The sequence below is a fragment of the Drosophila willistoni genome (genome assembly GCF_018902025.1).
Source record: "Drosophila willistoni isolate 14030-0811.24 chromosome XR unlocalized genomic scaffold, UCI_dwil_1.1 Seg143, whole genome shotgun sequence".
In the NCBI taxonomy this organism is placed as follows: domain Eukaryota; kingdom Metazoa; phylum Arthropoda; class Insecta; order Diptera; family Drosophilidae; genus Drosophila; species Drosophila willistoni.
Window position 1 is genome coordinate 3,722,231 of NW_025814056.1, and position 14,954 is coordinate 3,737,184.

Sequence of the window (14,954 nt, forward strand, 5' to 3'; positions counted from 1 at the left end):
ATGAATGCACTTCCTAGTTTCAGTCTTTTTCTTTCTCAATGGATTTATTTGTCATTTATATGAATTAACTATAGAAAGTAGCATATTTACGATTTCAAAAAATTTATTAATATGTGACTCACAAGGAATAATTTAAATTTAAAATAAAACTTCTATGACAAGAGATGGATACGGGACTATTTTTTTGAGGGCCTGCCCAACACGAAAACTAAGTACATTTTTGAGGCCCAGAGGCCTGTCTGTCCCAGTATTTTAAATATCCTTTTAAGGAGTGCAGAAGTGTTCATTTATTGACAATTTTTTAATAATAGCTTTTACATTACTTACTAACATTTTATTCAAACTTATTTCTTATGTATTATAAATTAAGTTGATCAATAGTTAAGCTTTTTTCCACTGTTTTGCCTATTAGAAATATACAAAACTATCAGGATTATTCCGACCTATAAAAGTATCAGACTTTTAAGGCTTTTATCCTAGGCTCGATTAGTAAATCGGCAGTCACGCTGCCAGTGTGTTTTGGCATAGGCCTCAGCTACCACAATAGTTCCAATATCGGAAAAGAACAGAATTTTCTTCGGCTTGCAAGATATTTTTTCTACAAACTTTCCTTGGATACAAGTCATAGAAAAACGTCAACAAAATGTAAAAAAAATAAATCGAATTTTTGTTTTGTTATTTTCTTTTGCTTTTCCTCATTGAATCTTCCCATTTGAATCTTCTTTTTAAAATGAGAACCTGTTATGCTCAGTGGCAATAAAAAAACAGCAGGCCGATCTAGTTTGCGTTTCGAAATGTTAAAAAATTTATACGAAATGTCATGTTTTTTGTAGATACTGTGAATAGTTTTTGTTTCATAGCAGCCCTTCACATTTATTTTATTTGTCTCGTACATATTTAAGCATTTTGTTAACAATAATACAACAATCGAAAAACAAACCCCGGAATACCCCTAGCGACAAATTGTTGAACTATTCTTGCAGCATCTTATTAATCGGTAAGTGTCAAATTCTTGGGAACGCGCCTTAGTAATATGTAGTTAACAATTTGTCCTTGAAAACTTATTTTCCTTACTACCGATTCGTACATCAAATTCCAAATGAATACGATGAAGTTGAAGAACGAGTGAAATTTTAATTAAACATTAACTAAATATTATTAAAAAACAGAGGGCCGGGGCTAACTTCGACCGCGTCAAAGTATACCCTTGCAACTTTTTTGGTAACTATTTCCTTACCTATAGCCATCAAAGTGGAAAAACGTTTTAACTAAAAAAGCAAATTTTTGAGAAAGAACGGCCTACAATCTTAGCATAGGAAAAAACTAAGATATTGATCAAAGTCACTGTTTTCCACCGATCGTTACTATGGGAGCTATATGATATAGTTACCCGATCCTTATCAAATTTGGCACCGTCATTAACAGATATATTAAACTAACAAATGTTTAATTTGAAAGCAATCGCGTCAAAAGTAACGAAGTTCACTTTCACCCGATCTTGATCAAATTTGGCATAGTCGTTTATATGTGTAATTAACTTAACAATATTAAATTTCATGATAATAGCTCAGAAAATAACGAAGTTATTAAGAAAAGTCACTGTTCGTGACTTTGCCATTTGTATGGGAGCTATATGATATAGTGATCCGATCCGGCTGAATCCGAGATATACAACCCCTGCAGTATATACAAGCCTACATGCAAAATTTCTACTCTGTAGCTCTAACGGTCTAGGAGGAGTTTGCGTTGATCCAGACGGACGGACAGACGGACGGACGGACATGGCTATATCAATTCGTCTCTTCGTGCTGATCAAGAATATATATACTTTATATGGTCGGAGATGCTTCCTTCTATGCGTTGCACACTTCTGACCAAAATTAATATACCCTTTTTGCAAGGGTATAATGAAGTAAGTAAGTCATCGCACCGACTTAGGTATACCATACACCAGTAACACAAATATTTCAAATTTACGGACAGATCGACTCGGGTGTTCGGGTGATCAAGAATATATATACTACATACATCCTATGGTTGTATGGTATAAAAATCACAAACAATTGAGACTAGTAAAAAATATTATTAATTCTTCTAAAATCAATTTATTTATTTTAGTAGAGCAGAAAAATTATATCTTTATTTAATATTCTTAGAACAAATGTAATTAGCAAACGACTTTCACTCTTTTACGCCCTTTCAATTGAACAAACGGACAGCAAGTGTTGATCATTGAATCGAATTCAAAATACGAATATTTGAACATTTGTGCATATCTCTAGCCTTCCCTTCCCTCCAAAATTTAGCTTCCACACTCTGTATCGATACGTATGTAAATTCAAAAATTCGCACTTCACTTTGAACTTTAGCGATCGGTTAACATCTCGCATCTCTTTCTTGAAGCACTCAGCACCAGCACTACTCATATGTTTGCCCACTCATCATCGGTTTGTGCTGGGCACAGCTCAGCTCAGCCCAAATCAGCAAAGGCACAGGGGCCACGACGAGTGACTTCCTCAAGCACCAATACGTTATCGCCACTCAAGATCTTTTGGCGGTTTGGCGGTAGTGGGAATGGAACAGGGACTCGGGACTGCGTACTGGGGACTGGGGACTGCGGACTGGGGACTGGTAAGGTCTGTCTATCAGCAATACTCATACTCTCAGAAATAAGACACGACTTTTCGATTGTTTTACGATTCGCAACTGTATTTGCTCTTTTTGCTTACTTGCGGTCGGGTTTGTCTGTCCGTCTGTCTGCCTGCCTCGCTGTCAATAATGTGTAAGGATAATTTTAATTTCTTCTTTTTTTTTTTTGTTTTTTGTCTGTAGTCATAAAGCCAGTCAACGGAATGGACAGGCAAGAGTTTTATCGCTGCAATCGGCGCCCCGTCTTCGTTTTGCGTATGAGGCAATTTATTAATTATGCATAAATGGCAAAAGAAGAAAACGAACAACCTCAAGTCGGGAAAGTTCAAAAAGTAATCAACGACAGCATTGTGAGTGCCGTCGACAACAGTCAACAGTGCTCCACAGTTCTGTGCGCGCTCCTTCAGTGTGTTCTTCAGTGTATTCTCGGTTCTCAGTTATATAAACAGAATGAATTTTATAGCCAGTTCCAAAGTTGGCTGCTTAAGCTGACAAATAAAATGCGACTTATAAGGCGTTAAATTGATTTACCTAAAATGGCAAAATGCATCTTTTGTCATATCAATTTTTCGTTTTGTCTTCTCTCTCTCTCTCTCGTATTTTATGTTTCATTTTTTGTTTACCCTTTAAGCAATATGGTCAAAAGGTAGACACTACATATTCTTTTGGGTTTTTTTTTCATTATTTACTGATTTACTAACGGCATAATTAAACATCCATTAAACCATTTTAAACTTTACCATGTCCTTTATTACTATCGGCCGTTACCACAATCTGACACTAAGCATTAGAACCCAACTACAGGCGTTTTAGGATATCAAATAGTCGTTGCTTTTATACTCTGGGTTTGCTTTTTCTTTCTTTTAATTTGCAAGTCTGAATAGTCCAAGGGATGATCATGATGGTGATGATCCAAGAGGGGATCTCATAAATTTCATAGGTCCACCATTCTGTCGGTGTATGTCTGGCTGTCTGTCTGGCTGTCTGTCTGGCTGTCTGTCTGCTTGTCCTGCTTACTACCTGCTAGCCCAAAAAAGGGAACTGAATCTCAATCTCTCAAATGGGTAATGGTACCATGTGTTTTCAAGTGGCCCTAGACACCCTAACACCATTTTTCTTTTCTTTTTTCTACCCATTTTTTTTACGATTCTTTTGCTGGTAAAGTTTTAAATTTCTTGGAAATAAAAGCCTGGCCATTAGTTTTCGTCCTGCGTTTGTTTGGCTGCCCCTTTTACAGAGTGTGTGTGTTGTTGTTGTTTGTGGTGGTGGTGGTGGTGGCAGGTACCAGGGCAAAATTTTGCAGCTACCTAAGAGCCTTCCTAGGAGGAGAATCAGAAAAAGAGAGAAATCTTTGGAACGTTACGCTTGCCTGAATTGTGTTTTTTTTCTCAATTCTACTCTAACTTATGGCGGGGGTATTTTGATTATACCATGGCTACAGTTCAAGGGAGTCATCTATTTAGTGATTATTAGGGTATACATCACTTCGCCCTTTCTCTGAGCAACGTTTCAGTCTTATCTCTGTTATGCCCCACCGTCACAGAGACCATTTCGTCGCGACGTTTGCCCTGGCCCTTAGTTCGTCAGTCAGTCAGTTAGTCCGTCCATCCATCTATCCATCCGTTTCATTTCGTTTGGTTTTTTTTGTTTTTGTTTTTGTTTTGGGCTTCACTTGTCCCTCATACGCCTCGTTGTTGTTGTATTTTGTTGCGATACGAAACCGTGCAGGTGTCCAATATTTTCTTTTATACCGCGTCATACAAAAACTAGTTCTAGATTTACAGCCGCCGCCGCCACCACCACCTCCTCCTCTTCTGCTGCCACCGCCTTCTTCTCTGACGCTACCAGCCCCATTGGTTTATTTCGCCCATATTTTCATTTCGATTGCGTATAACAAGTTTAGCTGCCTCTTAACCCCTCTCTCTCTGTCTCTCTCTCTCTGCTTCTAGTTCTCTTTCCTACTCTTCCTCTGTCTCTATGTCTAACTCTTCTCACCTTCTTCTTCTTCTGCTTCACTTCTTGGCTCCCCATCTGTTGGTTTGTATGCAACGTTTTTTTTTTAGGGGCCTTCCCCCATCTCCTTCTGCCCCCAGTGAGCCGCACCTAACTAATGCCTTGTTCTTTTGTGATTTTGATTAATATTTTATACATGTTTGTAAGAGGCCTCATGCGGCTGCTACCCATGTCCCCTGTTCGTAACTAATTACCCAAATTTGGCTTCACTTGCCCGAAAAAAAAAAACAAAAGAAAAACCCAACTGTAAAACTTTATTTTATTAAAACTTCAATCGTCTTCGTTTTCTTCATGATAAATTTCCACTTGCTGCCAATGCATTTGCCAAGTATTAAGTCCATCCAATTGTGGCTCAAAAGGATTGATCCAAGGATTAGAAAAATCACAATTTAATTGATATTTAGTTTCCTCTATAATATTCATCGACTCATTGTAAGGTGTTGCTATCACTAGTAAATGCATGAGCAAAGGTTTTCCATGACGACCACCGCGTGGTAATAGCAAACGTCTTGGAAAACCACAATTCGGTGTCGTTATGTTAAATGGAAAATCATATCTATCCGATTCAGCAAGTTTAACATATTGATAGAGTTCAGTTAGAGTAATATGATCATCAACTAGACCGAAAAATTGATTTGAAAATTTGGTAATATTAGTGTAACCTGTTTTAAGTGACACAACAAATTGGGCCAAATGATAGAAAGGCTCCTGGTCACCTCTTGTGGGAGTGGTAAGATATAAACGCAACACTATGGACTGAGTTCTATTACTGTTCACACGAAATGTAATGCTAAAGGGTCTTTGTTGTAGACGCCATTGACGTGCTTGCAGACTGAAGGGCCATTGAAAATGTTCAGCATAATAAAAATGCTTAACATGTAACAGATTACTCAAATCGACATCAACTGGTTCCATATAGGTTATCAAGGGAGTTATGTCAATACCTTGAAAACTTAACTCACCATAAACATTACTTTCTTTATACTTCATCTTAAGAAAATCAGATCTAAAGTTATCATATAGCTTGAGTAACTTTTCTATATAATAAAAGAAATTCGCTGAACGCAATGCAGTATGCCATTCGAAGATTAGCTGAGGTCTCTCAGCATTGATAGTCAACAGTTGGCTATAATCAAATGGAAACAGTTCTTGCAAGGCCAATAGCCAATTATCTTTTAATCTAAGATCAATTTGAGTTGAATTCGCTAGTACATAATGTTGCGTCTGAAGGGCCATATGCACACGATTTTCGAGTTGTTTGAGTTTATCTTTTAACCATTTTCTAGTGGCCAAAGTTTCATCTTGAAAACGTTGCATTTGCCAAGTTAATAAATGGGTGGCCTTTGGTTCATTAATTTCCCTTAAATTTCTATATTCCAGTTGTTGGCCATAGAGTTCAAGTTTATAGCGTGAGAGTAATTGTCTTAATTGGCAATACCAAAATTCATGGACTTGTTGTAAATTTGTTTCACTTTGAGCTACACCCATATTGATATAATACCAATATGATAACCATCCTATATCCTCCGTAAGATATTTAACTTGAGTGTGTGCTTTGCTGTTAACATTCAATCTGAGAAAATGCATCTCAGACATGGCCTCAAACCAATTCTCACCATTCCGCCCTTCCTTGGGTAAGATTTCGATAATATCACTTAAATTTCCCTGCTCTCTAAACCAATTGGCAAAGTTAAAGTTAAGCGCTTTTTGCACTGTAACTTCATGATAATAGACCTCAGGCAATATTTCATAGATTTTGGGCATTATCAGTGGTCGGTAGTCCTCCCGCTTGAACAGAGTCAAAGTCAGCACATGAAGAAAGAGACCCGCATTGACATGAACTCGTGCCCAGCAAATATTTTGACGCAATGTACTCCAATCACGTGTATTGTAGAAATAATAATAAAGACCCAAAGTTTGCTCATAGTGCTCGGGATGTTGACTACTATAAAAGATATCCTTAGGCACCAAACGACCCATAGTGTATGACTCATAGAATTTTCTCATCTCTTCATTGTACAGCTGTTTAAATTTAAATGATATTGAAAATATAGCCAAAGAATATGCGAATTCATCTTACCACATATTCAGTTTTATCCGTTATCAAATGTTGGCCCAATATTAACCATTTTCTGTTTAACAAAGGTTCGTGCACATGATGTAGAATTTCCAGTAAAAAACGTTGTTTTTCAATAAAATAGACATTGGCTAAATAATAGTAGTTTTAGTTTGTTAGTAATTTGTTTTTTTTTTTTGCTTTACTCTCACCTTTGTTATTGTTTACTGTTTGTGCCAGCTGTACGCTTACCAAAATATATGAGAGGAGGCAGCTTAATTTCATTTCACTTGTTTACCATTGACGATTCTGATGCAAACTAAATTTAGCTGCAGCTAATCTATTTCTAAGTAGTCTCCTATCAACCTATACTACATGTGTATATACTTACCTATGTACATATATGCCTTAAACGGCATCTCACTCTGATTAATGGGGGGCCATCTTAATGCAAGTCACCTATGTTTTTGAGAAGCTCTTTAATCTTTTAATGCTTATATTTATGCAATTTAAATCAAAACTTTTGTTATTTTGTATTTTCTGATCTTGTCAATTGTATTTTGTTTGCTTTTTGTAATATTTAATATATTTGGTAAGATATTTTTTAGTTTTTGAGCTATTTTTTTTAGTGACAAAGCAATCCGATTTATCTGCTCTTACCGTTAATTGTTGAAAAAGCTTTTTGTTTATAGATTTTTTGCTTTGTGTTTCTTACCGTAAGTTTTTAGCAGAGTCTTGATGGTCTTTCTTCGTGAAATATTGGGTTCGATATGTTTAATATCCTTTCTATGCAACTCCTAGATGTATTTATTATCATCAACTTTTGTGATTCTTCCCCATGCCGTTGGTTTCTTTATTTCTTTTTAATTTTAAATCGTATGTCCTAGTCTGTTTTGTAATGAATCTAAATATGCCAGTTTTCAGTTATTTTCTATATTCATAGTGTACTTTATGCTTTTATCAAATGAATTTAGGTAATCAAGTGTAGTCTGGATCTCATCAGCTTTAACAATAGGAAAAAGTTCATTAACATATTTTGTCATTACTTTAGGTGTTTGTTTTACATTCAGTTCATTGCTTTGTCCAGAAGTTCTTTCATAATTATATCGGTTATTATTGATAAGGCTGATGATCCCATAAGAATTTCTTTTAGTTGTGTGGTATATGTAGACTAGCATTCTTTGCAAACTTTGAAAGTCTCTTATTCTCAACTTGAAATTAGAATATGCAAAAATTTACTGCCCTTTTGATTATACGTATTGTATATATTTGTATACCCTTGTAAAGGATATTATAGTTTTAAGCAGATATTTGAAACGCAGTGAAGAAAACGTTTCTGACCCCACAAACTATATGTATTCTTAATGTCGAGGCGAGTCATGTCCGTCTGTCCATTCGCATTAGAAAGCTACTGGAATGTGACTCGGAATTTAAGCTTTTGCCCAATTTACATTAAGTTTGAAAATTCGGCGGATCGGATCGATCGACTAAAACATATAGCTGTTAAAAAAACCATCTCATCATTTTTAAAGTAGACTTTAAAAAAACGAAGCTTATATTAAGGAAATTTATTTGATTTTTCAATGGACCGCACTACAAGGCGCAGCTAAAGATTACTTATTTTTCTCTTTTTTTTTTTTTAATAATTACTAAAATTTTTGTACATAAGTTATGCATTTATTATTGCATTTTTATACTCTGAAGAGCTTTAATGCCGTTTTTTTCAACTGCAATTCAGTGTCATACAAAAATGACATTACCAAACGATATCCAGTTACATCAGCAGCAAGTTAGCTTACCTATAAATTTTCTACTTTATGGGTCACTTGTCTCTTGACCTCTTCGTAAAAAGCAAACAACCAACTTCCCCATCAACTGCATTTGCTGCTTTGTTTATTAGTCATCAGCAACAGCAGCAGCAGCAGCAACAGTTGCAAAATGTGAAAATGCAAAAGCATTTTCGTTATGATTTTTACTCTTTAAGTGCCTTCCTCCTTTATGATTTCTACTTATGGCACGGATATGTTGTAGCCTCGTAAATGTGAGCACATTAAATGCCAGCTCAGTCAACATCAACATCAACAGAAACAACACAAAAAGGGCAAATTATAATGCGAAAAATGTTAATTACAGTCACTTTGCCAGTTGTCTCTGGCCATTGTCTGACTCTTTTGTGTAAGGAGTATAAAATAAGTACAAAAAAAAAAAAAAATTGGCGTATTAATGTAAAGCGTCGGCCAGGCGTAACGGATTATAGGGAATACAAGTAGATACATATTAACGTCCAGTTACGAGAGCATTATATTTAAGTCTTTGTTCAGTTTTCAGTCTAAAGTCAGTCAGTCAGTCAGTCGGCAAGCCAGCCAGTCAGTTAGTCTTTGTATGACAAATGTTTTGTTGCCTGTATAAACTTAATGAGATGGAACCGAAACAATGATAGGACAGAATACTCATTATTGATTCATGCTTAAGGCTTGTTAGCCCACCACCCAGGTCTATAAGCCTTTTTAATTCTTTTCTTTTTTTTATTATAACTTTTGGGTTTTTTTTTTTTGCCCAAAGTGTCAACTAAACGTGACAAAACTCTGGATAAATGTTGTCTAATCATTGTGCCCTCTCTTTTATGCAAAATGCATGCAACATGAATATCAAGCAGATGTTGCTACTGTCTGCTGCTGATGCCGATGCTGCTGCTGCTGATGATGATGATGACAAGAGACAAACGCTCAATGATCGTACACTGATTGCGAAACCCTTCAGAACACACAAAAAACCAAGTGAGAAAAGGAACAAAAGCGCACGTGCAAAGGGCCCAGGCCAAATGATTTTGCATTATTTCACAAAAAAAAAAAAAAGAAGTCAAGCTAAGATGGAGAGAAAATGGGAGCGTGAGGAGGTAGAATCAGGACCCTTTTTGTAGTTTCATTTCGTTATGCTGTCTTCGATCATAAGTACTTTACATAATATTAAAGTTCTGGACGACCTTACTTATGTCTCTCTATATCTATAGTTTTCGCAATCATCAAAAACGCATAAATCGTTGAAACGTTGAAGAATCAACAACAACTACAACAACAAGAATAACAAATAAAAGTCCCCTTAAGGCGTAATAGTTTTTTTTCTGTTGTTTTGTTGTTGCTGGGCTTACCTCTCTTGCCCAGAGGCTTATAAAATGCAAATTACATTTCAATAGGAGACCCCTTTATCGTTTTTTTCTTCTCTTCTCCTAGAGACTCTGAACGTTGATCGGTGACTTTTCTTGCTTATACCTTTTTTTTCTTCTTTTCTACCGCCAACGTTTTTGATTGCCCCCTTTTTAGCGCATTAGAATTGTGTTTAAAAAGTCATTATCAGGCCCCTTGGCGAGTGCAACAACAGCAGCAGCAGCAATAATAACAACAACACCAGTAAGAAAAACCAGCGCATCAATCATTGTGTGTGCCTTTTGTCAACGCAAAGCGATTGGGTCACAAAAAAAACAAAAAAAAATTATACAAATAAAAAGTGTTCAGATACTGGAAAGGGTGACTATGACAACGACGGCAAAGAAGGCATCATCATAATATTAACTACGTGAATTGTGAAAAGAAATGTCATTGAGGCAATGAATTTTCCAATAAAAATTTACTTAGACAGGCGGATTAAAACCCTAAAAAGAGAGCGAGACGAAAAAAGCCCTCAAATGGCAAATACTTAAAACCAATACGGAGACAGAAGCAAGAAAACTCAAAAGTCAAGAATAGTGTCTATAAGTATAGCTTGGAATTAAACTAATATCGATATATACAATTTAAGCTCTAATCCATCTTGTAAAGCAATTGCTTAATGTCTGATTTTTAAGGCCAAAATAAGCAAAACATGGAGACTATAAGTCAAAACTTTAAATAATGATAATGTTCCATGAACTATTCCATGAACACTTGTATAAATGTGTAATTGAACCATTTTTCGGTTAAGATATATCTTTGTATGTACCTTCCACAACTTGGACATTGCATTAATATTACGGAATGCGGAATAAATGCATTAAGGGGCTGTTCAAGTATTACGTATGATAATTTTAGGGTTTCGGATATCAGGTCGCCAGTGCCTTACCTCACAATATTTTATTTTTACGTGGGCAGATTAAAAAGCATTTAATCCGCTTTAATGAGAATTGCCTGTATATTTTTACTTGATATTTAGTATATAATTGATAACAAATTTGTTAATATATTTAGAAAAATCAGGAAACCTTCAAGGATCATTGAAAGTGGGAAATAAATAAAAGTTTTGTTTTTCGTACTTTTCTGTAATTAGTTAAAAATTGACGTGATATTTTGAAGCGTGTCTCCCTTTTTCAGATTTGGGACCCTACCCAAAAAAAAAAATTAAACAGATGCTTAGAGGATCTAACCACACCCCTAAGCACTTACAAACTTAGAGACATGTACTGCATCCCCCGCCTCATTATATACAATATTGTGCATCGACACTTGTGTTAAAAAAAAAAATAGTTGAAAACCGACTACTATACTTACAAACATGTTTGCTTTTAAACTACCCAATGAACGAGTTAAGACCTTAATAAACAGGTCACTGATCGTTATGATACATGCTTGTCTAATCTAATATATCATTTAAACTTCATTTATAGAGCAAAATCGCAATTGGGAAGGAATATCCCAAGATCTCTTTGGAGTTATGGTCGCTGAAAGTAAAAATTAGCAAGTTATATTATTGAGATGCTTTATTTGGCACGAAAGTTTTGTTCCGATAATTTTACATAATTACAAGGGGGAAAAGTTATAGATAACTATTCTACAAAAAGATTTATTAACAAGAGTCAAAGTTTTTGTCTGAAGCCACCGCAAAAAAATGTTGTTGGCTAATTAAAGAAGTCTCATAGAAGACTTCACCTCACCACCGCAACATTTTAGCAGTATTTTAGTTATAGGTTAACATTAAGCTAAGTTTTTCATATTTTCTTAGCAAAATGTTCACTGATTTCCCAATATGTATATTGAAGTTTATATAACAATCTGTAAATGAATTTCTTTTATGCGTAAGAAGAACGTGAGAGTCCTACTTGCGATTATGTTCTAATGTACATATTTAACTAAACTTTTTTAGATAAAGCTGATAAAACTGCTTAAAAGACAATAATGCTAAGAGGAGATGAAAAATTACAAAAAAAAATGTAACATATTTCCGTATGGATTACTTAATAAATTTGCTCACTGTCCCTCGAAAAGTTGTCAATAACAGAAAAAACCGAAGAATATTGCAGTTAAATTACAAATAAAATGTCTAAAACGAAATGCATTTTTTCAGATATCTTTGATCATTTGGTTTAATAAGATCTTGAACGATATGTTCGTATGTGTATATGGAGAATTTCAATTTGCTTTCTCACATTTCTTGCACTCAACCAAGTATTGGCCTTATCTTTGGCAATGCAAAAAAAAAAACAACAAAAAAAAGCTTCTTGTTGTATTGAAATGGTTAAGGTCTGACGCATACGCCCAACGGCCAGTCAGTTCGAAGCTGGCAAAAAAAAAAATGTAACCAAATATATGAATCATCGTTTAAGATTGCGCGCCTTGCCACCAGATCCAGAGCCCCTCAAACCATGGATGTAGTCTTGAGCATACCTAGGGGAAAAAAGAGAGAAGAGCATAAAAAACCATTCAAGATTACAAGTGTAAAATATATAAATTGTAATAGGATCTTAAGAAAATTAGTTGAGAAGAAAGGCTACCCTTTAACTACGCCCATGGGTTAAGGTCCCAGACCGCTGGCCGTCAGTTTTTTGGTGTTCGGTAGTAGTCGATTTAATAAGGCATGCGACATACAAAAATTGGGTCAAGTGAGATAAATGCATAAACACCAAATAAATATATATATACATATACAAATAACCAAAAAGTCAGAAGAAGGAAAAGCACAGTCTTAACAAAAGAAAGAAAATTTGTGCGGAGGAGAGGGAACAATGGCTGCGCTTTCATGCGAACTGTCAACTTGTCATGACAATTAAGCAAACCAAACCAAACCGAACCAACTGAAACGTAGTCAACTGATGGGGGCCTGATAACTATCTATCGCTTCACCCACGCACGCGAGTTGTCTTAAGCGTTAAACAAATTAAATTCTGTGTTTTTTTTTTTTTGGAATTATTATTGAAATATGATCCGATCCAACAGGCAGACACTGAGATGGGTAAGGGGCAGGTTCATATCGACCCAATTCCGTTTTGCCTTTGCACTTGCCCCGACCCCCATACATGGACAGTTTGGTAAACAGAATTGAAGTTAAAAAACATTCTTCTTTTTTCCTTTGATTCTCTTCTTTTTTTTTTGTTGGTTGTGACTTTTGATTGTCAGCATAATATTTACCTTTGGGTCGACTCGGTCACCTAAAGCAAAGTTTCTTCTTGTTTCTTTCTTTCCCAGCTACAAATACATGTACATATGCATATGTATGTATGCACTTATATGCTATATAGTATGTTTGTATATTTGTTAACCATTTAGTTTATTATGCTGCGTACGCCGTGGCTCTGCTTTATTTGATTGCCCTTATTGGGGCTCAAGTTTTGCCGTCTTCAAGTCATTTTCAATTCAACTTATGATTATTATATTGTTGGGAAAGTCAAATAACGGTCATAGATACATTTACATCCACATCCACTTATCCCCCCCTGACATACACACACACAAACACACACACACACACTATGCATAATTTCATTTTGATGAGTTTTCAATCAGAGGTTCTATATGTGTGTACGTATGAGTTTATTGATCTTTTCAATTGTAGGTGTTGGGAAAATTGATATTACAAGTCAAGCTATGGGGCTATTCTACATAAATTTGTTTAACTAATGAAAACTTCAGATCATAAATATTGCATTCTTATGATGGGAATTTCGGTAATTTCAAATGAAAATAAAGCACTATAAATGAACATATAAATGTAATCAGATATTTCTATTAGTTATCTAAGCGTATAGAATATAATTTGTAAATGTGTTTGACACTTTGTTTATTAGTTTTTTGATCGATTTACCTTAGACTTTAACTGTCAACTATCAAAATCACAAACCCCAAAGTCACAAAGTCACAAGTTATTCAAACTGATTCTCTTTAGTGTTCTCTGGAAAACAAAACGAAAATTCAATAACATTTATTGTTTATTTTTTGGCAGGAAATCGAGTAATATTGAAATGGCAACGAAGACAGCAGTACCCGTGAAGATGTTTGGTCGTCATCTATACCAACTCAAGAACCTGACCGAGGCGCAGAATCTGAGCCCCCAAATTTGGCGTATTGGTGCCATGCCAAGGCTCTACAATACAGAAAGCAATCTTGAGGAGACAGCGACGACAACAGAGAAAGCAGCACCAACATCCTCTCCGGAAGTCGAACGCCTGATGAAAGAATTGGCTGACGCGAAGGAACAGCATAGCGACCTTCTGGACAAGTACAGGAGATCCCTGGCCGAGACCGAGAATATGCGAGCACGCCTTAACAAGCAAATAGCGGATGCAAAAATGTTTGGCATACAAGTTTTTTGCAGGGATCTACTTGATGTGGCCGATACCCTGGGTCATGCCACACAGGCAGTGCCGAAGGACAAGCTGGCTGATAATCTTGATCTGAAGAATCTATTTGAAGGCCTCTCGATGACAAAAGCGTGTCTCCTACAGGTTTTCAAGCGTCATGGTTTGGAACCTTTCAATCCAATAAACGAAAAGTTCAATCCCAATTTACATGAGGCCCTGTTCGAAATAGAGGACAAGAATGTTGATGCCAACACCATTGTAGATGTTACGAAATTGGGATACATCTTGCACAAACGCTGCATTCGTCCGGCTTTGGTGGGAGTGGCCAAATAATGCTAAGAGGCTTACCACTAGCTTAAAATTATGTGAAGAATATTGCATTCATTTGTTTGTTCCTAAAATTGTTGTATAATAAATGTTTGTAATTTTGTCCTGAGATGAAAATTTTTGGTTAACCAAATTTATGTAAATAACAAGTTTGCTTGCGATTTTAAGGATTCCTTATTTAGGCCCATCATAAAAACATGAAGGAAGTTAAAATATGTTGACTGGATTTAATGGCTACAAAATTTTGTATTACCGTTTATGTGTCCATTTAGTATTTCAATTTAGATATCCTTACTTGAAGTTCGAAAGGAATTCAAACTTAATAGTAAAATTCTGCTAAAAGAAAAATGAATAGTTAGCTTCTGC

General features: G+C 35.6%; 2 protein-coding genes across 2 annotated transcripts; one reads left to right on the top strand and one right to left on the bottom strand.

The window, feature by feature from the left end:
• Positions 1-843: 843 nt before the first annotated feature.
• On the top strand, positions 844-14,697 carry LOC6645268 (grpE protein homolog, mitochondrial). Its single transcript, XM_002067917.4, has 2 exons — positions 844-997; positions 13,904-14,697. The coding sequence occupies exon 2, from the start codon at positions 13,923-13,925 to the stop codon at positions 14,592-14,594; it is 672 nt and encodes a 223-aa protein (XP_002067953.1). The 5' UTR covers positions 844-997; positions 13,904-13,922; the 3' UTR covers positions 14,595-14,697.
• LOC26528931 (larval serum protein 1 gamma chain) lies at positions 4,933-9,514 on the bottom strand (the record flags this gene model as incomplete). The annotated part of the gene is made up of 4 exons (XM_047011905.1): positions 4,933-6,684; positions 6,743-6,870; positions 9,385-9,414; positions 9,493-9,514. Coding segments are annotated over 4 exons (1,932 nt in total), but the record flags the coding sequence as incomplete, so codon positions are not given.
• Positions 14,698-14,954: the final 257 nt, after the last annotated feature.